Source organism: Ochotona curzoniae, unplaced genomic scaffold, assembly GCF_017591425.1.
Source record: "Ochotona curzoniae isolate NIBS_2020 unplaced genomic scaffold, NIBS_Ocur_1.0 contig_2754, whole genome shotgun sequence".
In the NCBI taxonomy this organism is placed as follows: Eukaryota; Metazoa; Chordata; class Mammalia; order Lagomorpha; family Ochotonidae; genus Ochotona; species Ochotona curzoniae.
The window spans coordinates 6,483,807-6,510,599 of NW_024465582.1; the positions used below are offsets into that span (position 1 = coordinate 6,483,807).

Consider the following 26,793-nt stretch of genomic DNA (forward strand, 5'->3'; position numbering starts at 1 on the left):
CTGCCTCCTCTGCTGGCGTGTTTCTGTGCTAAGAAGTTTCTATCATGAATGCAAAGGAAGAAAAATGAATGCAAACATCCACACCAGGCATGGGTTGACACCAAGCAGCTGGTGAACAAGGGAGGGCTTTCCGCATTTCAATGGACACAGCAGCAATGCCCAGATGGCAGGAACGTGGGTTAAGTCCCCAGATGCATGAAGGAATTGCGGTGTGGCACGGCCTGGCAGGGCACTGGAGGAGACGGATCTGGATCCAAACTCTCACCTTGTCATGAAGCAGGTGTGGCCCTCTCGGGACCTGCATTTTGGATGCCCCAGTGTGACTGTGACAGTGATCACATTGGGGCATCAGAAAACTGTCCAGGAGTGCTGGCCTATGAGTATACCCTCAGCAGGGGTCAGCTCTGCCCCCCACGACTCTCCCTTCATTCCTCAGTGGGCAATCGAGAAAAGGCTAATATCATTTGTTCTCAATTTTTTTCAATGCAAAATGGAGTTCTTGCACTGAGTAACTTAGACGAGGGGACTTCATTCAAGTGAAAAAGCCACTGTGCCATAGAAGCCACTCAAAATGGCATTCATGACTCAAAATCAAGTTCAGGGCCCAGTGTATTAGCTCAGTTGGCTAATCTTCTCCCTGCAAGTGCTGGGATCCTATATGGTTGCTGGTTCATATCCCAGCTGCTCCACTTCCCATCCAGCTCCCTGCTTGTGGCCTGGGAAAGCAGTAGAGGACGGCCCAAAGCCTTGGGACCCTGCCCCCTCAAGGGAGACTCCAAGTGCAGACCCACTGGCTTCAGAACAGCTCAGCTCCAGCCATTGCAGCCATTTGGGGAGCGAACCAGCAGATAAAAGATCTTTTTTCTCTGTCCCCCCTCCTCTCTATATATCTGCCTTACAAATAAAAAGAAATCTTAAAAACAAAACTCCACAAGTCCAGGCCCATGGAAGCAAGGAAGGCAGTCTGCTGTGGTGTGTGGCTTTTCCTTCCCGGCTCTTCTGCGCTGCTTCTCAGGGCCTGGAACTTGGCAAGAAGGGCCTGGCAGAAGACGCCTGTCAGCACAGCCCTGGGCTCCAGGTGGCTCCTTTGCAAAAACAACATCACCAGGAGGCCCAAACGAGTGGCCCCCAGGACGCAGGGGGGATCCACAGTGCCAGGGACTGAATGACTTCCCCAGTAGGCAGTGGGATGGGACCCAGCTGAAGTCATCGATTTGCTCTGACTCAAGCAAGGGAACAGCTGAGCCAGCCAGTGTCAGCTGTCGGCTGGCTGGAGGCCGTGGGGTGCAAGTGACTGCAGGAACAGGGTGGGCCATGGCAGGGCACAGACAGTGGCACTGGGCTAGAGGGGACATGCGGGGGGGATGACGATCGGGAGGGGGAAGACGGGCAAAACAGCGTCATCGGCCTGTCCCCCTCCCCGGGCACTGTCACTTCTGCCACCACAAGGCCCGTCTCCTACTCCCCTGCAACTACAGGGACGGGATCGTGCTCTGGCTTCATGGGAAATGGACTGGCCGCTGGTGGAAGGGAGGAAGCCTGGATCCCACCCAGCCCCGCTCCCAGCCGCTGCTGGGTCTTTACCTTTGCTGTGCCTTATTCTTCACACAGTGAGTAAGAGGCAGCAGCTAGGTGTTCCCCCCACCATCACAGGAGGAGCTGCCCCCTGACTCCAGGCTCCCGAGAGGTTTCCACGGCTTCACGGCGAGCTGAACTGGGGATGAATCTGATCCCTGCCCCGTCCCCTCCCCACCAAGGCACCTCAAGCCTCGCAGGTCCCTACCTCCGTGGCTGCAGAACTGCCCCCGAGATCCCGCGAGACGAAGAGGTTGACGATAGGCCTGCTAATCCTCTGGGTGGCCAGAATCAAGGCCAAGGGCCACCAGAAGCTCAGCATCTTTCTGATCGTCGCATCCCCCTGCATTGAGGAATGGAGGCATGAGTTGATGAAGCCACAGAGGGAAAACGGGAAACGCAGTTCGGAACCAAGGCTTTCCGTTGGTATGTCACTCATGAGTTAACTCACTCAGCAGTGATGGAAGGAAACGTCTCCAAAGAAAAAAGCCAGGTGCAATCCAAATGAAATGTACAGGCTTATTAGAAATGAACTCAGATGGTCGGCAAACTGCAGGAAAACCAAAACACACGGGGGAGCCTGACAGATCCCGCCACGATTTCCCACACAGGAAACCACCAACCGAGGTAAAGCCAGACTCGGTGGCCTGGGAGACTGGTTTGAAGCTAGTCTTTGTGTATTCATCAAATGGACTGGCTAGAAGCCATGTCAGAAGGAGGCACCTCTTAGAAATAATAATGGAAAAATTACTATAAGTTATTTTGGAATCAGTCAGCTCCCATAAGTGGACCTAATTATTCAGCCCTGTATAAGGTTCTTGAAAAGCTCTTACTGATGCCACATAAACCGTCCTGAAGCTTGTATGAAATGAAAGCATGGGCAAGGAGAAGCAGCTTCCTGAGGTTCTGCAGCTAACGTGGGTGACGTCCTGCAAGCCCGGCTCTCTCCGCTCACTGTGGCTTTGCCAGCAAGAGTATCCGAGAGAAGAGGTTACATCATGGGACTGTCTCAGCCACTGCGATCTGTTCCCTTCGCTGTGGCTGAACAGTAACAGCCAGGGTGTTATTGTCAAGACCCATTTAACATGGTCGCCTAGCGGTGGAAATAACTAGGTGGTCTGACCTTCAGTGAAGGACAGGAGTCATCAAGCTTGATGTGACCAAAGTACTGTGCGGTCAGAGGGGCAGGGGCCGGGGGATGGAGCTGAGGACATGGAGACACGAAGGCGAGGAAGGATGACTCAGGTCTGCCTCCCATCTGGCAGGCTGGCAGATCAGCAAGCAGGTGAGCCAGGTGCTGTGTGCACTTAGGATGCTCACAGGGCTGCAAGGCAAAGCGCCCAATGCTTCCCGCTCACTCAACACTCAAAGCACAGGGCAAACCCTGGCCCTCCACGGAGGCGCCCGGAAACCATGCTGCACCCCTCCTCTCGCTTCCCACGGCAGCGCGAGCCCACCTTGGGTTCACATCTAACTGCTGCTTCTGTGCCTACCAGGCTTCTCTGTCAAACGGGATGCCAGGCTCGCGAGGGCACAGCCCACAACCTTTCACGCTGCCCTGTGGCCCCTAATGTGTCCAGAAGGAATCTGAGTAAGCCGCTGTGTCGGGCCAGTGAAGACACCATGAAGCCTTGGTCTGGCTGTGAAGAGGACAATTAGAAGATGGGAATGCAAAGGCACCACGGCTGCTCACGCCTCTGCTGAGAATAAGGCAGAATATGGAGCAAGAGGGGCCGTGGACGTCTCAGCTGCTCCCTGGCCTGCCGTGACACTGCTCCCCTACGGCAGCCTTTCCCTGGGGACCCTGCCCTCTGGACCTGACACCACGGAGCTCAGCCTTCCCCTACGGGCTTATTTCAAGGAGGAAGGCAAAGTCCTTCTATGCAGAGATGCACACAGACAGCCGTCGCGCGGCGAGGACATACCCCGAGCTCTGGTCCGCTCCTGTCTGGGATGATGTCGTGGATGTTCCGGTAGTAGCCGAGGCACAGGGTGGTACAGCGCACCAGCGCGCCCATGTACAAGGAGAGGATGGGGATGAGCAGCGGCTCCCGGCACTCCAGGTGGCTGTGCAGCAGAATGGCCACAAAAACAACCTGGTGGGTGGCAAAGCAGGAGCGGTCAGAGGGAAGAGGCAATGGCGGGCAAGTTGTCTTCTCCGTTGAGATGCCCACTATATTTATCTTGGGCAGTTAAAGATTTTTTAAATATATTTATTTTTCCTTTTCCAGTAACACACGCATCGACAAATGCTCAGCGAGTTGCTGGAGCCGAGGCTTGAGTCAAGAGGTGTTTCCTTGATTTCAAATTGAGTGATTAGAATGAGTGGGGCAGTTGGGTTCATCTCTCAGAGGATTCTCAAAGTTAGAAAACTCTAATAATAGCACACGAAGACTAACAAAAACACCGGAGAATTCTGTCAGCTGGTGTTCATGGGCACAGAGAGGAATTAATTTAAATGACCCTTAACAGGGATCCATGCAGTAAATGTAATTTATTTGGTTCATTTTCAGAAACTTCGTAAAACTCCTTTGTCATTTTAAAGGCAGAAAGAGAGAGCGGGGGAGAATGTGGCATCTCTCTTCTTTGGTGTACCCCTGCATGCCCTCAGCAGCCAGGGCTGGGTTGGGCTAAGGCAGCAGGCTGGGATGTAAGGCAGGCTCCCCAGGCAGGTGGCAGGGACTCATGCTTGTGCCACCACCTGTTGCCCTTGAGGCTGTGTGGTGGCAGGAAGATCGGGTCTGTAACCAAGCTGGGACTTGAACCCATGAGCTCCCAGATGGGTTGCGGGTGTCCTGCCAGCTGTGTCCAGTGCCTGCCACAGGGGTTTCATTCTTGTCATTAGGAAAGCACTAACACCTCAACAGGAAGTTGTTTCACGAAGGGAGCATTCTGAAAGGGTTATGTGTCCTTAGGCGTGGGGCATGCATGGAATCGCTCATGGGACAGAACTGCAACTGTGGAAGGAAGCTTCTAGATCCCTGCCAGCCGCTCCTCCAAGCAGGCATTTTCTCTAGTCTCCTATTGTAGAACACAGTCTGATTCCTAGATTACAATGAGTGTTTCGTGTGGCTCCCTTGAAAGAGTAAGGTACAGAAAACTGGGGCCAGACATCAGCAAACTGAACCGCAGACTGGGGGATGCAGGCCTTCCAATCAGACCACAGAAGACAGGCCAGCTGATTGCCAGGGTCATCTCCAGCGTGGGAGAAGATCTGTGTGGGGGCTACCTGAGCCACCCCGACAGTGGCTACCGTGGGCATCCTCCAACACTCCCAGTGTGCCCCGGCAGCAAGGGGCAGAGTACACGCGCTGTCAGACACATGGAGGGCATCACCGAGCACACAGCGACCCTACAATTATCCCAGAATGGTCCAGCCATGACCGTGTGGTCATTTCACATGTATTGCACACACTTCAAAAAGAGGCCCACACTCGGAGCTGAAAGCACTGTTGGTGCCTAGAAAGATGACACGGCTTTGGCCGCAGGCCGCTTGCATTTCACATTCAGGCAGCAAGTCTTTGCGAAGGCAGCAGTTGGTGTAACAGTGCTGCAGGCAGGTGGCACACCGAGGGTGCTGCTCCATGCAAATGAGGCACGGTGGGGTCTGTCCCATGGGGGCGCTGTGTACCCAGCCACCCAGCTCCGAATGACATGCCGATCAACTCACCTGAGCTATGACGTCAGAGATTGAGGCACATCCCACCAGGAAGCTGTATTTGTGTTTGAGGAGAATGCCAGCATGAGTCCATGCCTGCCAGAGAGGAAAGGATCAGGCATGAGATGGGCTAGTTACCCCTTGGTAGGCTGCACTGGGCGGCCCTGGGGGCAGAATCACCACCGCAGCCTTGGCAGCACTGGTGGGTAATGACTCTAACTGTAGACCAGATCCAGGCAGGAGCTGAAAGTGCAGTGAGTGACTGCAGGCACCTGCAGACGGGTAGTGTGCCTGGCACGTGGGACGGACCTCAGGTGACAGCCTCCTTGTCTTGGAACTGTGTGGACGGCTAGAAGCAGCAATTTTGGCCACAAAGGCGCAGCCAGGGCTCCTGCTGGGGCAGGGTCACTGAGTCTCAGCAGGGCTGCATGGGCCAGTGACAGCTCTACCACTTCCTGTCTTCATGCTGGGGTAGCATCCCTTCTGAGGCTTTGGGTCCACGAGGGCAGTGAAGAGATGGATGCTCTTATGACAGTTGGTGATGAAGAACCCAGGGGCAGCAGGTGCATGGAACATCTGATGGTGTCTTTAATGTGGCTGGGTTGACACAGATACTGTATTTTATCTGAGCTCAGACAAGCTCGATCTGATCCCCAGGCCCATGTCAAGATGACACAGCAGCTGCCTGGCCCCCCTCATTGGTTCCACGGGTATGAGAGATGCAGAGTGCAATAGTTAGCATTTGTTATAGTGCCTCGTGGGTTTTGTTGTCTGCGAGCCATCTGGATGAGAGCTGCACGGCCTTCAGTTACTCTGTATGTGGGGGGGGGGGAGGGAGCAGGTGGGAGTGGGTACATGCAACTTGCTCCTTATACTTGCTCCTTGTTTACTGGGATCTTCTGGGCGGGGAGGGGGCAGGTAAACGAGCCCTATCCAGAATCCCTGGGACCGGCAATGTTAGGGAGTCCAGCTTTCCACAGATGGTATCTAAAATAGACTGAGAGTTAGAGTAGAATGGTGGCTTTCTGAGGCTGGGGAGGGGTCTCCCGAAGTTCCTGTTTAATGAGAACAGAGTTTCAGCTTTGCCAGATAAAGAGTCCCCAAGATCAGTGAGCCAAGGAAGTCAACGCTCTTGGTATCACTCACTTGGCCATGTGACAGGGATTAGATGGTACACGGTGTGACATGCACCTGCCCACAGCTGGCAAGGACACCCATCCGCCCACACTCACCATGGCATCCATGAAGGGGAAGGCGGCGAGGTACAGGAAGGCCCTCCTCGTCTTGCTCCCCACGGACTCGTCCACATGGTGTAGCTTGTTGATGATGTAGTAGCCCAGGTCGCTGTAAGCTGGGAGGGTCAAACACATGCAGGGCAGTTTTTAGAAAAAGACGTTCTTTTAACCTCAAAAATTTGAGGTCAATTAAAAGTGTAATATCTGTTTATCAAACAAAGACTGGAAAATGTGGCAATGCAATTAAAGGAAGATGCATGCAAAATCTTCCCCTTTCCCTAGAGGAGAGCTGGGCTGACGCCGAGGCTTCCAAGAACCTGGCTGTTTCATGCAGATATTTTCACAAGAAAATGAGATTATTTTACAGAAGAGATCTTGAACAAATTCATGCAAAATGAAGGAAAGGGAGAAACCGTGCATGGATTTTTACAATGAAATAAATCTTTAATTCCATTTTTCATATAATTGTTGAAATACCCTTGAATATCAGACTCTTCCCATGACACGCTTCTGCATTTGCATTCACTTAATTCTCTTCAGTGAACTGAATTCCTCTGGCAACTTAATATCAACTTATTCAAGCCCAGCGCGATGATGCAGTGGATAAGGTCCTTGCCTTGCACACCCGGGATCCCATATGGGCACTGGTTCTAATCCCGGCAGCCCCACTTCCCATCCAGCTCCCTGCTTGTGGCCCGGGAAAGCAGTCGAGGATGGCCCAAAGCTTTGGGACCCTGCACCTGCGTGGGAGACCCGGAAGAGGCTCCTGGCTTCAGATTGGCTCAGCTCCAGCCGTTGCGGCTGCCTGGGGAGTGAACCATCGGACAGAAGATCTTCCTCTCTGTCTCTCCTCTCTGTATATCTGACTTTGTACTAAATAAATAAATCTTTAAAAAAAATCAACTTATTCAATTTCCTATATTGTGTATTTGGGTGGTTTCCATTGTTTTGTTTTATTTTGATAGAAGAGAAGAATGCTTGGTGGGTAGACCTGAAGCTAGAAGTGTACACATTTTCTTAAGCATTTATTAAAAGAAAATGCTACAATATTACTACACCTTTTCACTGAAGTGCCTTTCCACTCTTGCTGGTCCTGCAATGGCAACTTCAGGTATAGCTCTGTCAAGGCATGGCATGTAGGCGGCTATTTGTTTGGCTTTTTAAGATTTGTGTTACTTTGAAAGGCACAGATATAGAAACAGAGGGAGAGAAAGAGAAAGAGAGAGAAAGGAAGAGAGAGAGAGAGAGAGAGACTGGCTAGTGTGGGCCAAAGTCAGGAACCTGGAACTCCATCTCCCACGTGGGAAAAGCCTGGGCAGAAATGTGCCAGCTGGGTTTGCAGCAAAGACAAGCGCCGGGACACACACGAAGCTGAATGAGATGCCACCTGATCGTGCCCACGGGCAGGGCTGAGCCTTGCTGCTGTGGATCTGCGTGTTTGTTTTCATCCAGTCACCCAACGCTCACTGTGCAGAGACCTGCCAGGGGTGGCTTGGCCGTGCAGAGGCCACAGTCCTTGGGAAGGGTGGCCAGGGCGGGTGAAGGCTGGGTGAACATGCAACATGAGGCCAAGTGTGAGAGCATGGGGCTGGCTATGAATAGCTCACATGCTGGAACACCCTGGCCAGGATGAGTGGCCTCGGTGACAGGGTCAAACCCGGGGGACCACAGAACTGCCGAGAGACGGGGGACCCTGAACAGCAGTGCTATGGGCCGAACTATGTCCTGTTACACTCCAGACACTGACAGCCTAACCCCGGGCCTCAGGGCGGGACCTTCCCTGGCAGAATCAGCGCAGATATTATTAGATAAGCTGAGGTCACAGAGGAGCAGGTTAGCTCCAATGCCAATGCCTGGCGTCCTTCTTTAAAGGGCACTTTACCCAGGGAGACCAGGCAAGAAGGTGGCAAACATCCTGGCAAAGCCTCTCCAAGCTGGGGAGTACAAAGCTGTAGCAATGACAGGAGGGGTCTGGGAAGACCCTCCCTCACAGCCTCAGCAGAAAGCCAGCCTGCTGACAGCTCCGTGTGTGGCCCGAGGAGCCGCATTTCCGCTGTTGAAAATGTCCAGGTTATGGGACAGTTATAAACTGTGTCCTTAGCTCATCGAGTGTGTTCTGTGATGTCCGCACAACCAGGCAATCGTCTCCTGTGTCCGTCTTGGAGGGCTGTCGTGCTGCTAGGTGACCCGAGAACGGCTTCTAACACAGGCAGCTGGAATCAGCCCCTTGATAGAGTCTGGCCTGGCGGGGAGGAGTGGCCTGATGCGTGCATTTGGGCGATGCCAGCAGGGTGTGCGGTTTGCACCTGTTGCTCGGGAATTTAGGGACCTGGAGGAGTCGGCTGCCCCTCCCTGGAAGGTCACCTGCTGAGCAGGAGATTCTAACCAGAGTGCCAGAACCAAGGCTTCCACAGAAACCCCTGTTGTCCCCCAAGGGCCAGCAGCATTGCTGAGGGCTCCCACTTGCTCTGACAGCCAAGGGGCAGGGGTGTGGCAGAGACCCTTGTTTGTGGTATGCTATGTGTGGTGAGCTTTTTTCTTTTTTTAAATTGATGTAATAATTGTACATACCTGTGGGGTGCAAGGTGATGTTTTGCATACAGTGCGATAGGTAAGAGAAGTAAGATCTGGTTCTCTCGCACCACAGGGGACAGCAGTTAACAAAAACATATTGTACATTTCACAATTGGAGAAGGGATTTGGAGAGTTGTCACCGTGAAGAAATGATTAATGAGAAGGTGAGATACATTTCCTTTCCCTTCTATTCATTTTTCTCTTCTCTTGCAGCAACTACAGGAAAGATGTGCGAGCCAAGCAAAGATGTGCTTTTCCCCAATCTTCCTACTTCTTTGACTCCTGCCCCACCTGGTAGAGAAGCCAGATTATCAAGTGCCAATGTTGTTTTCCACTTGAAGCTGTGTAGGAAAACTTGCAGCCACTGCTCTCACTCAATCTCTCCCTGCTCCCTAACTCCCTCCTCCAGTGGCCCTGAGCTGTTTCCAGCCAGAGCTGTTGGCTGGGGGCAATTTGTTTGATGTCTTTTGCACGCAGTCTGTAATTACCAGGCTAGCTGCCTTGGCAACACGTAGTAACCTTCAACTTCTTCAACTTACAGAAACTGCTTTAGGAATACTGTTCTGAAATGGCTTTATTCCTCCTGGAGAGCAGAACTCTTATCACATAGAAGTTAATGAGACTGAACAGGTGCAACGCACACAGGTTTGATGCTGCTGGGACAGCACAAGGACATGGACATGACAAGTGTCCAGGGACACAGCTGTGATCCTGCCCAAACAACGTGTGGCAGCAAAGGCCGTCATAACCTGTGGCTCGTCGGCCTCGGCCAGCCAGGCTGAAGAGCGCCTTGTGGGCCAGTGGCTCTCAAACCTGTTCATGCAGCTGGTACTCAAGCTGGCTGTAAAACCAGAGAAGACCGTTAGTCACAGCTCCCATGAGGACAAGGAAGAGCCCTCCCCACCTCGTCTCAGGAACGGGACTTGAGTTTCTAAGAGGCAAATTCAAACTCCCTCAGCGCAGCAGTGTCTCAGAAAAGGTAGTTAGGCTATCCATTTTCTCTGCTTTTCTGATGCATTCTCTCACAAGAGAGCTTGTGTCTTGCATGCCAGGCAGCCCATGGGTAAATCATGCCAGCAAACATATGCTGTGTGTGCTGTGGGTATCAGGCACCCGGGCCAGTGAGGTCAGCTGTGATGGGGACTGCTGCCTACACGAGATGGGGCAATGCTGGTGTACATGGCATGGGAGTGCAAGGTGCAGGCATTGATGAGGCCTGGGAGAGAAGTCATACAGCCATGGGTAACCTGAGTGACGGAAATGGGAGGTCACGGCCTTGTCCCTTCTCCGCACATCCAAACACAGAGCCCTGAGCTGTGTCTCACTGTTGCCAGGCACCTGTTTCAGTCATGGCTGAATTTCAGCATTTAGCCTTGGGTGTACCATGTACAGGTGCAGCATCCCTAGTTTACAAACTCAAAATCCAGAATGTAACAAGATCCAAACTTTCTGAGCACCAACAGGATGGCAAGAGTGGAAAATTCTACGCTGGGTTTTAGGAGATGGGCGCACCACAGTGGCATAAACAACCATCAGTGGTCCATGTCCATCAAGTGGATGCGCCACCAAATGAATGGTTCTTGGCCTCAAAAGGTTGACGTGTCTTCTCTACCTCTCTCTTGGAGCCCGGTCAAACAAGAGACTATCTGGGGATCTAAGCTGCCCGGCAGAGGCTGTGGGGCCGGCCTGCCGTCAGCATGGGAAGCCCCCCATTCACACACAGGCCATCCTTGGCCAGCAGGCTCTGACCCTCAACTGACCACAGAACCACAAACATCGCCAAATCCCAAAGAACCACCCCACTGACCCACAATCTGGTGAACCAAGTTAAATGCTTATGTTTTGAGCCACTAAGTACCACTGTGGTTTTTATTTTACATAAGATATTGTGAAACCATCCTGAAACGGCTATTCATTCCCACCACCCTTGTTGGGATAAATTATGTCAAGTTGCATCCACTCACCCTTTACTGAGCTCTTTCACAACACATGAATAACGGAAAACTTTTAAAAGACTGGCACATGGACACAATGTCAAAACGACTGGAGCAGCAGAGGCAGCTGCCAATGTTGTGTGCCCTGAGTCCCGCCACCTTTGTGGGCTTCTCCAGAACGTGAGCGCGGACTCACAATCCCTGCTGAAGATCAACATGTCCATAAAGCCCAAAGCCACAGCAACACTGGCTGTGTCTCTGTGAACCAGCGGGGGCGGGTGATGCCAACTTCCAGAAGGGCGAAGACCCAAATGCAAGGCCAGCAAGTTTTTCCCTTTCACAGACTCCATTGGAAGGAAGGAAGCGAGGAAGCAAAGAAGAAAGAAAGGGCAAAAGCAAAAGCCAGGTATAAAAGAACACCTGCTCTGTGAGGCCTACAGGCTGGCAAAACTGTATGTTCTCAGGTTTTTGTGGATCTTGTGGATGAGTTCAGAAGTCATGGCTGAAAGTAAGCTTGAAAGGGACACCTACTGGTAGCTGCTCAATCAGTGCCAAGGAAGACTCCTCTGGCTCCTGTGATTCTGGGGTCTAGAGGCACCTACGGGTGTGCACGTAAGGGGCAATGATGGAGGTGCCAGTCTCTGTTTCTTCCAGCCTTCAAACTGTCAATCCAACACATGGCAAGAGGTTTGGGAGGATGGGGACGCTGCAGTGCATTTTCTGGAAGCATCTTTCCCTACATTCCTTGGGGAGTGCCTGTGGAGTCCATGGCAGCCTGTCCTTGGAAATCCAAGCCCAGGTCTTAAAGTCTCAAGGAGGGGAGAATGCCTCACTTACCACCAGGGTGCAGAAAACAGCAGAAAAGAAATACAAGAAAAAGGAATGTATTGGCTACAGCCAATGCAGGGAGAAGGCTCTCCTGGTAACTCATCACAGCAGATGCTGCTGACCTGAGCCTGCTTCCATGTCTTGCTGCGACCTGCTGGCAGGTGTACAGTGAGGGCATAGTGTAGGCGGAAGGAGCTCTGTCTGCAAGTTGATTTTTCACAGCTGGAGATGGTCATATCTGAGATTGCTTTTCAGGGACAACTGTCCAGGGATCAGTAGATTGTAAATACTGTAAAGTATGTGGTGCTGAGGTTCAGTCTGGGGACAAACCTAAAGGGGGAATAGAATACTCCAGGGACCAGGATTGCACTAGTGCCTGGAAGCCTCATGCGACACTAAAGGCACCCATCAGTCACAGCCAAGCAGACAATGCAGTTATAAAGCACAGACAACGTTCCTAAGTAGGAAACAATTTTTTAAGACACCATGAAGTTCTCAAGAAGCAAATAAGCAGAATCTGTGGAACATCCCCAGTTAAAGCTATGTGAACCATACATGCAATACATCTGCCTGAATCAACTGGGCTGTCCTTGAGGTGTCACAAGCAAGGCCCGCTTGTGTCCAAGCATCTCCAGGGGACCCCGGCTGTGCTAGGACTCACCCTGCACCACTGCTCACTCTCCTGACTCCCCTCCCTCCTTCTGGCTCTCTCTCTGCTCTCTCCTTCTGTGTACGCTGACCTTGGCTAACCTGCGCCATCTCTCACAACCTCTCATGGGCTGAGAATAGCTTCTGCCAGCCTTCTCCCAACAACTGCCCTGGGTACCAGTCAGTCCCGCCTACTTAAGGAGCCACTGAGCCTTCAGTACCTACCTCCCCTCTGTTCTTGACCTTTCATCAAGAATGAACCAGGGCAGGCGATTGGCACAGCAATGAGGACGCTATTTGGGATGCTTGAACCTCATAGATGAGTACCTGCTTTGAGCCCCTTATCCTCTGCTACCGATCAAGCTTCCTACTAATGTTCCTGGGAAGGCAGAAGAAAATGGCCAATGTTTGGGCCTTTGCCACCCATGTCAGAGACCAGGATGGAGTTCCTGGCTCCTGGCTTCAGCCTGGCCCAGACCTGGCTGCTGCAGCTATTTGAGGAGTTGAATCGGCAGATGGAAAATCTCTCAACTCTTTTTCTTTGCCTCTCCCTCCCTCCCTTTCTGCCTTTGGAATAAATAAATAAAAAATCATGTCTACTGTGACAGAATTGATAGAACTGAAGCACAGGAAAATGTTTAAGGAAATTAGTTTTGCCTGAATAAAAGAATATAGAAACTGGTAAGTTTTTTTCTTGGCATCAGAAGAAAACATGTGTTTAATGCAAGAATTAAGAACTGGAGGCCATAAACATACCTACTGCTATCAAGGCAGTTATTAATGGATCTGGATGTGGGATCTTTTTGGATCTAGGTCTTGGATTGTGATTCTACTTTAAGACTGCAAAGGAGAGATGGAATTCAGGAGCGGAGGCTGGATTCCCTTCAGTGACCGCATGGTTCCCCCACCCGGAGTTGCACAGCACAGGAAGCCTTGCCCTTCTCTCCCACGGGCATGGACTCTAGAAGTCTATTAGCCCCAAAACTTCATTCAGCTGTGGCCAAAATAGAGAATGTTAGATTTGTTTGGTAGTTCATGTCAAAAGAGTAATTGCAACAGGGAATGAATTTAACTATGAAAAAAAAAAAAAAGAAGTATGGAATTCTCAATCACTCCACCATCTTTGGAAATGGCCCAGATGGGCCAGAATGGGCGTTCGGGACATGGCCACCTGATGCTGCATCACTCAGGCAGCTCACGCCAACACTGCAGCTGCCTGTGTGGTCCTGCTCCCTTCCAGGTTGTTCTTAGCACAGAATTGTCTGCAGCAAGCAGAGGGAAACCACAAAGGCCTCATCCTATTTGCTTGCAGATAGACAATTAAGTGAGCAAACACTGGCTGCCACAGGGAGCGTCGTGCATGATTTCTGTTCATCTTCTGCCTGCTTTATTCCCCACTGGCAACAGTTGTAAGGTATACAATGGGCTTGATTCAGGGTCATTCAGAGTGTGTTATGCAACAGGCTTCAATGGATGTGCCACTCAATTGTTAATGCCAGGTAAGCAAAGTTGTTTTCAAGCTAGAGGTTTGGAAACCCAGGGCCTGGGGGACAGCAGAGGTAGATTGAGGCTCAGCCTGGATGGAATGTGCTTTTCTGGGTCTTGGTTCAGCTGCAGGCCTCTTCCTATAAGGACACAGCTTGCTGGCTGCAAGCGAACAGGGGAGGCCAAGGCGGTTCCAGTTTTTTGAGTAAGTTGGCATGATGAAGGCCTAGCACAAATTAACTTTCACGAACAAAATCACACCACTGGTTCTTGCTGCTGATAAGCATTACTTCTAAATGATAATTATCCTATTTTATCTTTTAAAAGATGTATTTGAAAGTCCGAGACAGAGAGAGAGGCCTCCCAACCACTGGATCACTCCACAGAGGACTACCACGGCCAGACTATGGCTAAAGCCAGGACCTGGGGCTTCAGCCAGGTCTCCCGTGTGTGGCAGGAGCCCACACTGTGTTTATCACCCACTGCTATTCCTAGGCCATCAGCAGGTTGTTGGGTTGGAAAGTGGAACAGCTGGGACACAAAACGGCTCCCACATGGCTCCTACACCACAAAGCCAGCCCCTTGATCTTAAGATTTAAGAGGTGGGCATTCCACTTACAGATGAATGCACTTGCCTCTCCTGTGGGAGTACTTAGCTGCTCCTGATTGCAGCTCTGGTTAACGCACACCCTGAGGGGTCACAGGTGATGGTGTAGGCGGAAAAGTTCCTATCACCTACATGAAGGCCTGCACTGAGTTTCTCGCTGCAAGCTTCCCCTTTGGGCAGGCTGTTGCAGGTGTCTGTGGAGTAAACCTGTGGATAGGAAGTTTGTCTCTCTGTTGCAAGTAAATAAATGTTTAAAAAGCAGTGCATAAGATTGTGCAATAAATAATGTACGTGTGTCTCTAGCAAAAGCACATGATGTTTCGCTGACCTGAAGGAGAGCAGCGGTATCACTGATTCTGAATAAAAGCAACACCTTTCTGCTCTTGGGCCTGGGAGACATGAAACTGCAGCCTTCCAGAAAAACCCTGCATTTTATGTTCTTGAGCTGGGCACAGAAATTGCATTCCTTCTACCCCTGATGAAATTTTCCTGAGTGGTATTTGATAACTCTTGGACAAGTCCTCTATTCCAGTAAACCCGAGGATATTTCAAGGATTTCAAAGATCATGGATTAATTTTGGTGCACATTTCTGCAAAGGACACTTAGTTTTTCCAAGCTACATTATCTATTTTATCTTAAGACTTTTCCTAAACATGGATTTCAAAAGCACGCTTGCCCTGAAGTAAACTTAACCTTTCAATTCCACTTTGCACAAACCTCCCCCAAGAACCCAGCAGTATTTCCGTCAGTGGAATGGAACAGGCATTGAGTGCGGCCTTACCTATCAGCGTGTGGAACACGGCGGCAATGGCGCCCGCCACCACCATGCACAGGACTGCCTTGGTCCGGTCCCGCTTGCTGTTCACAAACACCAGGCCCACGTTTTTGAAGTCACTCATGGGCCCCGTGAAGAACTTCATCAGGGAATAGGCCAGCCCGTAGCTGGCCAGCATCTCCACAGCATCCTCTTTGACGGCGGCGATGCCACGGTTCAAAGCCTGCAAGGGGAGAAGATGACGCACCCGTCAGAAATGGCCCCTCCGCCCTGGCAGTCAGGCTCCCGGAGGCAACTCCGCAGCCCTGGTTCCTGAGCAAGGCACAAGTGTGAGCTTCCCCTGGAGTAACGTTGGGGTGGGGAGGGGAGACACCTGTTCATTGAGGTCAGAATGACAGAAAACAACACAGCAAGCATTTTCTGTTAATATCAAAAACAAACCTAAGAGGTTTTGGTTTAAAGTTAATTGATTTAATAACACACACATAATATTTAGTTTGCACACTGAATCTAATGTTCTAGGATGCAACAGTTATCCTAGAAATGAGTCATCCACTTTATCTTGGGGTGGGTGATGACTCTCTTTGTGTGTGTGTGTGTATAACCTTAAATACTGTGCCTGGTTTGGTATAATCTCTCCTGCACAGAGTGAGTTATAAGCTATGAAAGATGACATGGAAGGACTTTATTATTGCATCAATGGGTAAGTAACTTGACATACATTTCTGACACCATCAGGTTAAACACAGAGCTTCTGCACAGTGCATGCTCAGGAAGATGCATTTCCAGAACATTCTGCCTGCTTTCAACACCATCCATCAGAGACCCTGGCAGGATAACATCTCCACACTCTCTCACCAAAGAGGCAAGTTACAGCACACAGAGCAGGGGTACATGTTCAGAACTCTCTAGAACATCTCCTGCACCCTGAGACTCGGGCAGCTGAGTGGGCAAGTCGGCTTTCCATGGAGATACACAGTGAACACAGACTTCGTTAGAGCAGTTGTAGCTTCACAGTAAAACGGAGACGAAATGATGGGAGGCGTCTGCCCCCCACATCCAGCCACAGCCACTGTCAACATCCCACGCCAGACAGGCCAATTCACTGCAACCCAAGAACCACACGGACACAGAACACTCACTCCAGCCCAAGCCCACGCTTTTCATTAGGGCTGCCTCTCACTGTTGTATATTCTGCAGGTTTTGACAAATGTAGGATGACATGAATCCACACTGTAGTCATATTTCACAAAAATATGCCAAGTCATTGTCATGTGTCACTCACCTAAGGGAGACAGACGCCCATTCATAAATCCCAGAGACTCAATCTGCCACTTCAACTCAAAGAAACAAGGAAGGCGTGGTGGCACAGTGAGCTAATTCTCCACTCTGCAGTGCCAGCACCCCACGTGGCTCATGTCCCGGCTGTTCCACTTCCAGTCCAGCTCATTAATGGGATTGGAAAGCAGCAGAGGATGGACCAAGTTCTTAGGATTGCACACCTACGAGGGGGACCTGGAAAAAACTGGCTCCCGGCTTCGGATCATTTCAGTTTTGGCCATTGTGGACATGTTGGGGAATGTAGTAAATGGAAGATCTCTCTCTCTCTTTCTTTCTATATAAAATCTACATTTAACATAAATTTTTTTTTCCTAATTCCTATTTCTGTCAATCAAATAGCTGTGGATAATTTTGTTGACACATGCAGGATTACAGTCACAGCCTGGGTACCAGGCTGTAAGACGCTAAGATGTGCAACACAAAGTGAGACAACAGGTGCTCAAAAGAAAGGCTGACGACAATGAACAAATTCAAGAACTAACCTTCACACACTCACAAACAACACATAAGGCCCATGCTACACGACAAACGACAAACCCAATCTATTGTATTTCCTTGAGTCTAAGACTTCTATCAAGTGTAAGGCACATTTTTAATTTATATGTCACTAATTCAGAAAAAGAAATTTCCAACTATAATTGGATGCCATTGATGGCAAAGTGCATCTGATCGCAGAGATGCTGAAATGCAGGGGGCAGGAGGAAGGGAGTGCCACAAGATTTATGAAGGAAGGACTTTTATACTTTATGTCTTGAGGTGATCCTTTGTTTAGAGACCCATCTAAGCTTTGGATTGTAAAAATAAGAGTCTGCATAAGTACAGGCAGAACTGCTTAGTAAAACCCAAGGTCTTCAAGGAAGCCAAAGATGACAGAATGGAAGCTTAGAGAATTGAAAATTCTTTGCCAGGAAGAATTAGGGGGAAATGTTTACAAGAAAACATCAGTGTGTACAAGTGACTTAAGAGGGGCTAGTGTTGAGGCCAGCATCCCACACCAGAGCTCCAGAGTGACTACCAACTGCTTTGCTTCAAATTTGGCTCCCTAGAGATGCCCCTAGAAAGCCTGCAGAAGATGCTTGCACAGCGTGGGAACCTGCCAGCCACACAGGAGACCAGCACGGAGTTCTGGGCTCCTGGCTTGGGTCTCCATGCTATTTGGGGGAGAACCAGCTGATGGACGATTCATCTCTTGCTCTCTGTCTTTTGAATAAGCAAAGTTCATTTTTTTTAAAGAAAAATTTAAAATAAAATGTTTAAGATCTGTAGGAATTCATTATCATTATTCTGAGCTGCTATAATAGAAGCTAATTTCTGATATTTCCAATCTTGTATTTCTCTTCCTCCCTTCTTTTTCCCAATAACTTGAAATTTTCCCTAAAATCTTAGCTTCTGCAGAGCACGCCTGCCATGACGCCTCGATGGAACATCTATTACACCTTCTTTTTTTTTTTTTTTTTAGTAGGGTTTATTTATTTTTATTGAAAGGCAGAGATATAGAGAGGAGGAGATACAAAGATCTTCTGTCCACTGGCTCACTTCCCAAGTGAACGGCCAGAGCTGAGCCAGTCCAAAGCCAGGAACCAGGAGCCTTTTCTGGGTCTCACATGTGGCTGCAGGGTCCTAAGGTTTTGGGCCACCCTCCACTGCCTTCCCAGGCCACAGGCAGGGAGCTGGATGGGAAGTAGAGCAGCCAGGATTAGAACTGCCACCCATATGGATCCCGCTGCATGCAAGGCTACCGTGCTGCACCTCTATTATGCTCTTAAATGAAAGAAAAACCGAGAAGCTCCTGATGACAAATCCTGTGCTCAGAGGTCTGTCTCTTGCTATTTATCAAAACCTAGCTTTTGCCTCGCCTTGCACGCCCGGGATCCCATATGGGCACCGGTTCTAATCCCGGCAGCCCCGCTTCCCTTCCAGCTCCCTGCCTGTGGCCTGGGAAAGCAGTCGAGGACAGCCCAAAGCTTTGGGAACCTGCACCCACGTGGGAGACCCGGAAGAGGCTCCTGGCTTCGGATCGGCATAGTATCGGCCCGTTGCGCTCACTTGGGGAGTGAATCATCGGACGGAAGATCTTCCTCTCTGTCTCTCCTCTCTGTATATCCGCCTTTCCAATGAAAAAATAATAAAAATAAATCTTAAAAAAAAAAAAAACAACCTAGCCTTTGATCATGTGCCAAACTCACTGTGGACTTTGGAAGTGGACATGGCTGATGACCCATTTAGGTCCCCAAGAGCGGGCAGTGCAGCGTCCCCAGCTGCTAGGAGCTCCCTGCATCCATTTGTGTACCACTCATTATCCAGAGATCTTTGTGGTAGCAGTGCCTGGCAGTGGGCAGTAGTCTCCAGGGGAGCTGGCCCTTAGGCCATATCCCAAAACTCGCTGACTGTGCTGGAAAACCCTTGCTCATTAAATGACAACACACAAAGATCCACACACAGTTTTTCTTCTAGAGTTTAACTGAGGTCAGCCCCTAATCTCCATGCCGACACAGACATGTATGGCTTGTTTTTTCTTTCCAACCCTCCTCAAATCCATTAAGGATGAAGTTTATACTGGCTTCTATTGTGGAAGTGTGCATTAAAGATGAAATGATATACATTGCTGAATGTCTGATTCAAAAGCTCGTGCAGGACTGAATAATACAGGACGAGGTTGTTTGTGTATTTCCTTGGGAAAGCTTTATATACATTATGATAATATCACAGACATGTACGTGTGTTAGAAAGACATCAGCCCTGGCTAAGCGTTCCATCTTCCAGCTCCGTTGCTGGATGTGAGTCCTAACTCCCGGGCAGCAGCAGGTGGGAAGGAAGGAGGATACAGGTAATGACAGCTCTGTCAGCGAGATGGAGTGAGAAAGTCTCATTTAGCCTGACAATTATGGTCATTTGAGTGGAGAGCGCTGGATTCAGAGGCTTGCAAGTTTGAGCTGGAATCTGTTACTATCACTTAAGTGCTGAGAGGCCTTGGCCAAGGTACTTATTCTCCCTGAAATAACTCAATGGTTTGCTCTGGGCAGGGATGTAGGCAGGTAGCATCCAGGCACCAAGGAAGGCCCTTTCGGCAGGGGTTTCTGCCTGCTTTGCTTAGCACCATATCTCCATTAGCCTTCTTAGGTTGAGCACAGCCATGCAGGGCAGCTGAGCTCAACATGGATCTGTAGGCAGTTCTTAGGAGCACGCATCCCACTTGGGGTGCCTGCATGCCACAGAGGAGTGCATGGGCTCCGGTCCTGCCTCTAGGTCTGGATTCAGACTCCAGCTTCCTGCTAGTGTGGGCCTTGGGGCAGACAGAAGGTGATGGCTCAGGTGCATGCAGACCCAGATGGAGTTCCCAGCTCAGGCACTGAGGGGTGGGATGGGAGCACACTCTTATCAAATAATAACATAATAAACACAAATAACTGTGTCTTCAGCAAGCCACGAGGGAGCACACACGTGCTGTGTCTGTCGGTATTGGCCAGGCTCGTGATTCTTATACTTGATTCCCCCCCTTATACTAAAATCTCAAAACCACAGGGTATGGAAAGGACAGCCTCCAGGGAAGTGGTTATCTAATCCCACAGGTATGCCTGGGCCTCCTGAGGATTAAGCAGCAGCTCAGGAACCCACAGGTCCTCAGTGGGACCCAGAGACCAAACTCTGTGGCGACTCAGCAAGGCCCCGGGCACCAACTCACCCCGAGCCCTGCCGAATGCTTGGTGCTCACAAGATCAACCATTGCCTGCCCATCGAGGAGGAGGCATAGTCCTTGGGCCCAAGCCCAGGCAGTGTTCTTTCCTCTAACGGGGGAGGGAGGGAGACCTAAAAAGGCACAGATAGGCAGATCATCTGGAGCACTCAGCATAGAAACTAAACCAAGGAGCAGCCCAGGGACAGAGCGACAAGGCAGGCTGGCTCCTCCAGGGCTCCTGCTGGATAAGGATGCCACCCCTCCTCCCTATGGCTTGCCCACAGAGCTAAGGCTGTAGGAAGGAGGCTAGAGATGCTGCTCAATGGCAACACCCGGTGCCTCCACTGTCCTCCAACCTCCACAGGTGGCTGCTCCTGTCCGTCTCTGCAGGCAGCTGCCGCAGGGGTCTGCAGAGCAGGCCGAGCCCAAGCAAGGCTGGATGTTGGCAGGGCCCTCTGTGCCAGGTGTTCCAGCCCACCCATCCAGCTGCTCCAGCCATGTTCTATTGTGAATGCGCCCTTGTCTGACACTCACTCCACCTACCCATATTCCCCTCTAACCTCGTTTGCTCCTCAAGACGCTACTTGGAATTCCTGATAAAAGTTAAGTCCCTTCTGGTCCACTGGTCTTTCACTGGACATGCGGCCATGTGGTTCAGAATCTCCCATCGCACCTCTTGGGATCTGGGGGAGCTGGGATAGCTCCAAGTCAGCACCGACAAGCTGTTTTTTGATGCCTTCCCCGGCAATGGCCTGAGCTCTGGCTGCTTCCACTGCCCAGATGCCACCTGCTGAATGGCCATGGAATTCCACCCCGACCATCTCCTGTCTCACCAGCTCTGCACTGTTCTCTCTCTGATGCTTCTCAGCTTCTGCTCTCCAGGCCTTGTCTTCCCTTCCTCCTGAGTCTAGCCTACAGCTCAACGTCATCACAGTAACCACGCCCTCCCCAACACTCAGCTCAACGATGTAGATGCTTCCCTTGGCTCTGGGAGCTGCTTGAACTGATTCCACAGCACCACAGCCGGCTGCCCCCCGCCTCCTGCTCTGTGACCCCAGCAGGGCTCAGGGCTGCCCAGTCTTTCCCAGTGCTTATGCTCAGTTTCCTAGATGCCTGTTCCTTCTGAGCAGGCAACTTCTCCTTACCTCGCATGGAAGACCATCCATGAAGCAAAAATGAGATTTCTGGTTACTTGCCTCGCTGAGACAGCAAAGCTCAGTTTCTACCTGCCTCAGCTCCTCTCTCCTGCTGCAGTGGGGCAGCCTTCCTGGTCAGGGCCAGTCCTGGGCTGGCCCCCTTCTGTCTTTGCGGGATCCCCATCCAAGTCAGCTCCCTTGCCCTCCTGTCTGATGTCTGCAGTCTGACCAGGGCCTTCCTCTCACCACCTGCACCTTCCCAAGTCCTCCATTTTCGAAGGAACCCACTTCCGGTTTCCTATTCCCATCACAGCTCTCTCTCAACTCCCCAGTCTGCATTTTGCAGCACCTAGCAAGGACCTGGCTCTCTGGAATCATGCACTAGGCCACACGTGGGAAGCTGCCTGTTTATTTGGCCACCCCTCAGAGTCTGCTAATTCACTGGGGGCAGGGCTGGGTCCTTTTGTCATCAGTCTCCCCATTATCTACTTGGCACCAAGCTTGAAACTCAATACAAGGGCAGCTGCGTTCATGGAGATAAGTAAGTTATATTCTTCGCAAACAAACCTCTCCAACTGTAAATTTAGTTTTCTGAATGAAAAGCCCAATTCTTGGCAGAAGCTGTGTAGTTGAGATAGGCAGCATGGTGACAGTGGCACTGTAGAGCCCTTGGTAATCCTGACATTTTCTCAATTAACAGGCAGGGCCTTTCCCTGCTGTTGGTACTGGTGCTGGTCACAGCGGGCACCCAACTAGCTGCTTTGCTGTGGATGCAGATACAAAAGAATGTTTTGGGGCCATGCGATTAGTGTCTTAAGTGTAAAACCTAATCGAAGAATTTTCTTTTACTAACTCTTTTTTTCATTTCCTCTGTTCTTTCTTGGAGTCAAATCCTGGAACAGAAGTTGCTGTGGTAAGAAGAAAATCAGAAGGTTCCATACAAAGGAGAGGAATACCCTCTGATTAGATCCTGGTGGAGCTGAAAGAACCCTGCCAAGAGCTGAGTGTGCCTGGGATGGCCATAGGGCAGGCATCTCCAGATGCTAGACGGCAGGTGCTTGTCGGGCAACCAGGCAGCCCAGGGAGGCAGGTGGCACACCTGGCGAAGTGCCGAGGGGCCCTGATCTTGACATTGACATTCCTAATCACACAGTGAGAAATGATCCTGGAAGTGGCTTTTAACATTCTACAGAAAAGAACTGAGCTGGAAATGTGTATCATCCCTTAAAATTGCAAGAGAACATCACAAGAAATATGCAGCCCCTCCTCCCATTCTTTCCACTTTGAGTAAGACGGCTACTTCCTTCACTGACCTCAGCCCGGATTAGAGCCACGCAGACCTAAGGGTAGGTGTCAATTTTGTTTTGCTAGGAAACAGCTCAAACTGTTACCTGCTCCTTTGGCTAAACGACAATTCCTCTTCAATGGTGCTCTGACGGCAATTACAACAAGAGGTCCACCAACCCTCGCAGCAAGTGATCCACACCTGGCAGCATCTTGCTGCGCCTCCACATCTTCAGAATATGCCCATTTTCAGAAGGGTGCGACCCTTGGAAGTGCACACCTGGCCACAGCTACCTGGGGGGGTGGGGGAGGACCAGCCAGCCATTTTGTATTTCAATCCTCCCAAACTGTCTGGGTTCCTGTAATTTTCCACTGCTACTGTTCCGTTTGTCTGGATTTTAAGAAGTGGTTTGGGTGGAGTGAGATCATTTGTCTTTCCGGTTGTTTTCCAGCTGTATTTTATTTTCTTGGGGATCTATACTGCCCTTGGTGAGACAGCCTCGCTCTGTTTAGCTGAACTTGTGGCAGAGAACTGGACACCCACACATGAAGCTGTGGTTTAGGGTGAGCGGCTAGGAGGTGAAGGTGGGGCTCTGGGCAAGCTGGAGCGTCTCCCCAGAGTGGCATTGTCCATATTTAGTGTTTCCTGAGAGCCCAGAGGCAACCCTGGGCAAGCCGAGACATGGCAAGGCGCTGCTGTCCCTTCCCACACCTGCACAAGTTTCTGTAGATGGAGACGGATTGCGAGCAGGGTGTGGTGGAGTCTGTTCACTCCTGCTGGTTTCTGCAGACTCACGCATGGAGCACCTTCTCCTTGGAAAATGTCGCATCGCTAATGGATGGTATTCAGGGTCCGAGACCTCCCAAATCCTCCCACTCCTTCATTTGAACAGCCCGTTAGCACTTGGCTTCACCCCGTGTGGATAGAAGGATTGACAAGGAAAGCACAAAGGTACTTCCAGAAGTACCTTCATGAAAGAATGGAAATACCATGCTTATTTTGGTGTAAAAATGTTTGAGATCCACACATAACCTTTCCATAACATATGCCTTCTACAGATTTTTTCAAGAGTCCTCATGGGCATGGATTTAAAATTTTGGGGTTTGAAATAGACCTATGTTTTCATTCATTTCATTTTCTACAAACTTTCAGGAGCATCCTTGTGTTACCATAAACATTCTAAAGTCCTTTATAATCTAAAGATTCCCATGACATTTCCAAACCCTCACACACTCCCTACCCTGGGCTTACATCTTTACTCTCACAAAACGCCTGTATTTTCTGTAATATTTAGAAAGATTCATGGTTCTCAAATGGTATCTGAAGTTAGTACTTCAAGATGATGTTCACTTTCATACTGAACTCATCATGCCTTTATACTGAAACCCAACTCCACAACCAATCTGGAAGCAACGCCTAACTCCACGACCCCCTCCACACTTGAGCCCTCCTTCATGGTGATGACTTTGTTCTGGACTCCTCTAGCACCTTGGCCTTGGCTGTGCATGTCTCAGCAGCTTAGAATTCCTACTCCTCTTTCTGACTCAACGGCCACACTGGCTGTCACCTGGTGGCTGCCAGGCACGTTTCTGAATGCTTGTATATACAAAGCGATGTTATCTCGTGTTTGGGCCTCCTGGTATGTCGTGAGCATGGAGCGATGGCACTGACTCAGTGTCTCTGCGGCCGCCATCACTGAGGCAGACACTGTTCTGAGGTCTTCACCCCTCCCAGCATCCTCAACCAACAATCACCCTAAGAAATACAGCTGTTACAAAGATGCTCACTGGGGCCTGGCATGATTGATTAGCGGCTAAGGTCATCACCTTGCATGCACCAGAATTCCGTATGGACGCCGGTTTGTATCCTGCCGGCCCCACTTCTCATCCAGCTCCCTGCTTGTGGCCTGGGAAAGCAGTGGAGGACGGCCCAAAGCCTTGGGACCCTGCATCTGTGGGAGACCCAGAAGAGACTCCAGACTCCTGGCCTAAGATCGGCACAGTACCAGCCATTGTGGTCACTTGGGGAGTGAAATCAGTGGATGGAAGATCTTCCTCTCTGTCTCTTCTCCTCTCTGACTTTCCAATAAAAAAATAAATAAATCTTTTTTTTTAAATGATGTTAACTGAAAGCTTGGTAGTGGCAGACAGCTGGCACCAATGCATGGATCCACCAACACAAGAGAGATGTAGTCCTACAGGCCGTGTACAAGGGAGAACACTACCACTGCAGGCACGAGACAGAGCTCCAGGCGCTAGGCTGGAGAGAAGCTCCTCCGAAAACGTTACACTTAGGCAACTGCACTTTCACACATAACACGTGCTCTAACTCTGAGAAAGTAAGAAAGGAAGACCAGCAGCTCTCTTGAGCCAGCTGGAGAGTGAGGTTTGAATGGCAATCACCGTCGATTATTCAAGCTGAGGTCGGATTACCGGGGGCCAGAAGAGAAAAATTGTTAATTTCACAGACACTCGTCTTGTTTTACTGATTCCAAGGAGTAGATCTTACTTTTATTAGTTCAAAAATTAAAGATGAACAGGCACAAAGAATACAGGAGATGCTTAACGTGCTGGGGTACAAGGCTCAATGATTCCTCCCACCCCATCACTCGCATACAGCAGAGGTCAGAGGCCACCAACATGCAGGTGCACCCATCTCCCAGCAGAGCCCTTCCTGCCCTTCTGCGGTGTCTGACAGTCTTGAACACAAGACCAGAAGACATGTGCACTGTCCCAGCGAGGACCCAGACCTCTGGGGTCTGGGGTAAAAGGAATCTTCCCTGTGTTCAACTTGCCTTCTTGCTACTGCTGCTGGTTTCAGCTGTTTTGCGACTTGGGCATCTAAATTGGGATTTGTCTATAATTAAATGAGACAATTTGAATGCAGCCTGAGTAGGGCACAGGGCATCCTACCAAGTTGGCAGTCCAGTGAGCCCGCTGCCCCTGGAACCCCCGGCTGAGTTGTGTCCTAATCCAGCTGAGGCACACCTTCCCCTACCTTCTTCTCTCCCTCTGGGACCAAAAGCAAGCTGCTCATTTCAGGATGCAGCCTCTGCCCAGGCTAAGCCCCCCGACCTCATTTTGTCTTCTGAGAACTCCTTCATGCCTTCAGACACACTGGGGAACGTGGAGTGATTGGTGCTGTGTTTTGTCCTGACAGTGCACAGGATGGGAGCTCATGCTGTGACTGCCTCAGATAGGTGGGTGGGTGACAGCATGTTGCCAAGCAGGCTGATTGTAACTGGCCAGGGTGCAGGTCCTTACATATATCATTCACCTGAAAAAGGATGGAGGCCTTCTACTCAATATTTACCGCCTTATTAATTGGGTAAGGACCAGCTACTTTTGCTTAACAATGAGTAGTATGGGATGCAAGCAGCTGAGGATGGCAAAAAGGGGGTGAGAAGACAGAAGGAAGGCTGAGGAAGTCGCATGGGATAATTCTGAGCAAAGAGAGCGGATGGGTAGACATCTGGCTGAGCAGTGAGGACAGCTAGCCCCCTTATGGGAGTACCAGGTTCAATTCCCAGTTCTGACCCTGAACTCCAGCAGCAATGGCTGCTGGGGCGGCAGCAGCAATGGCTCAAGTAGCCGGGCCCCTGCTACTACCCATATAGGACCTCAACTGGGTTCTTGGCTCCTGGCTTTGGCCAGGCCCAGCCCTGGCTGATGCGGGCATGTGGGCAGTAAACAAGTGGATAGAAGATTCTCTCACTCGTTCTATGATAATTAAAGGCACATTAAAAAAAATGAGTGGGAAGAGGCCAGTGTCCTGGTATGAGAGTTAAGCTGCCACCTGCGACATAAGCCTTCCTTCTGAACGCTGCTGGTTCGAATCCTGGATGCGCCACTTCTGATCCAGCTCTCTGCTAATGTGCTTGGGAAAGCAGAGGAACTGAACAAGCACTCTGGCCCTGCCACCGTGGCTTCCTGGTTCTGGTTTGACCAAACCCTGGTCATTGTGGCCCTTTGGAAATGAACCGGCAGTCAGAAGACCTCTCTCTGTCTGTTTCTCCCTCTTTCTTTGTAACTCTAT

General features: G+C 50.4%; 1 protein-coding gene across 1 annotated transcript in view; it reads right to left on the reverse strand.

Moving 5' to 3' along the window:
- ANKH (ANKH inorganic pyrophosphate transport regulator) overlaps positions 1-26,793 on the reverse strand; it is a 110,221-nt gene that overhangs the window by 29,088 nt on the left and 54,340 nt on the right. Inside the window, exons 2-6 of the mRNA XM_040977424.1 lie at positions 15,327-15,543; positions 6,466-6,584; positions 5,246-5,329; positions 3,501-3,671; positions 1,784-1,918 (exon numbers count right to left, since the gene is read on the reverse strand). Of these exons, the coding sequence (XP_040833358.1) occupies positions 1,784-1,918; positions 3,501-3,671; positions 5,246-5,329; positions 6,466-6,584; positions 15,327-15,543 (726 nt within the window). The remainder of the gene's footprint in view (positions 1-1,783; positions 1,919-3,500; positions 3,672-5,245; positions 5,330-6,465; positions 6,585-15,326; positions 15,544-26,793) is intronic.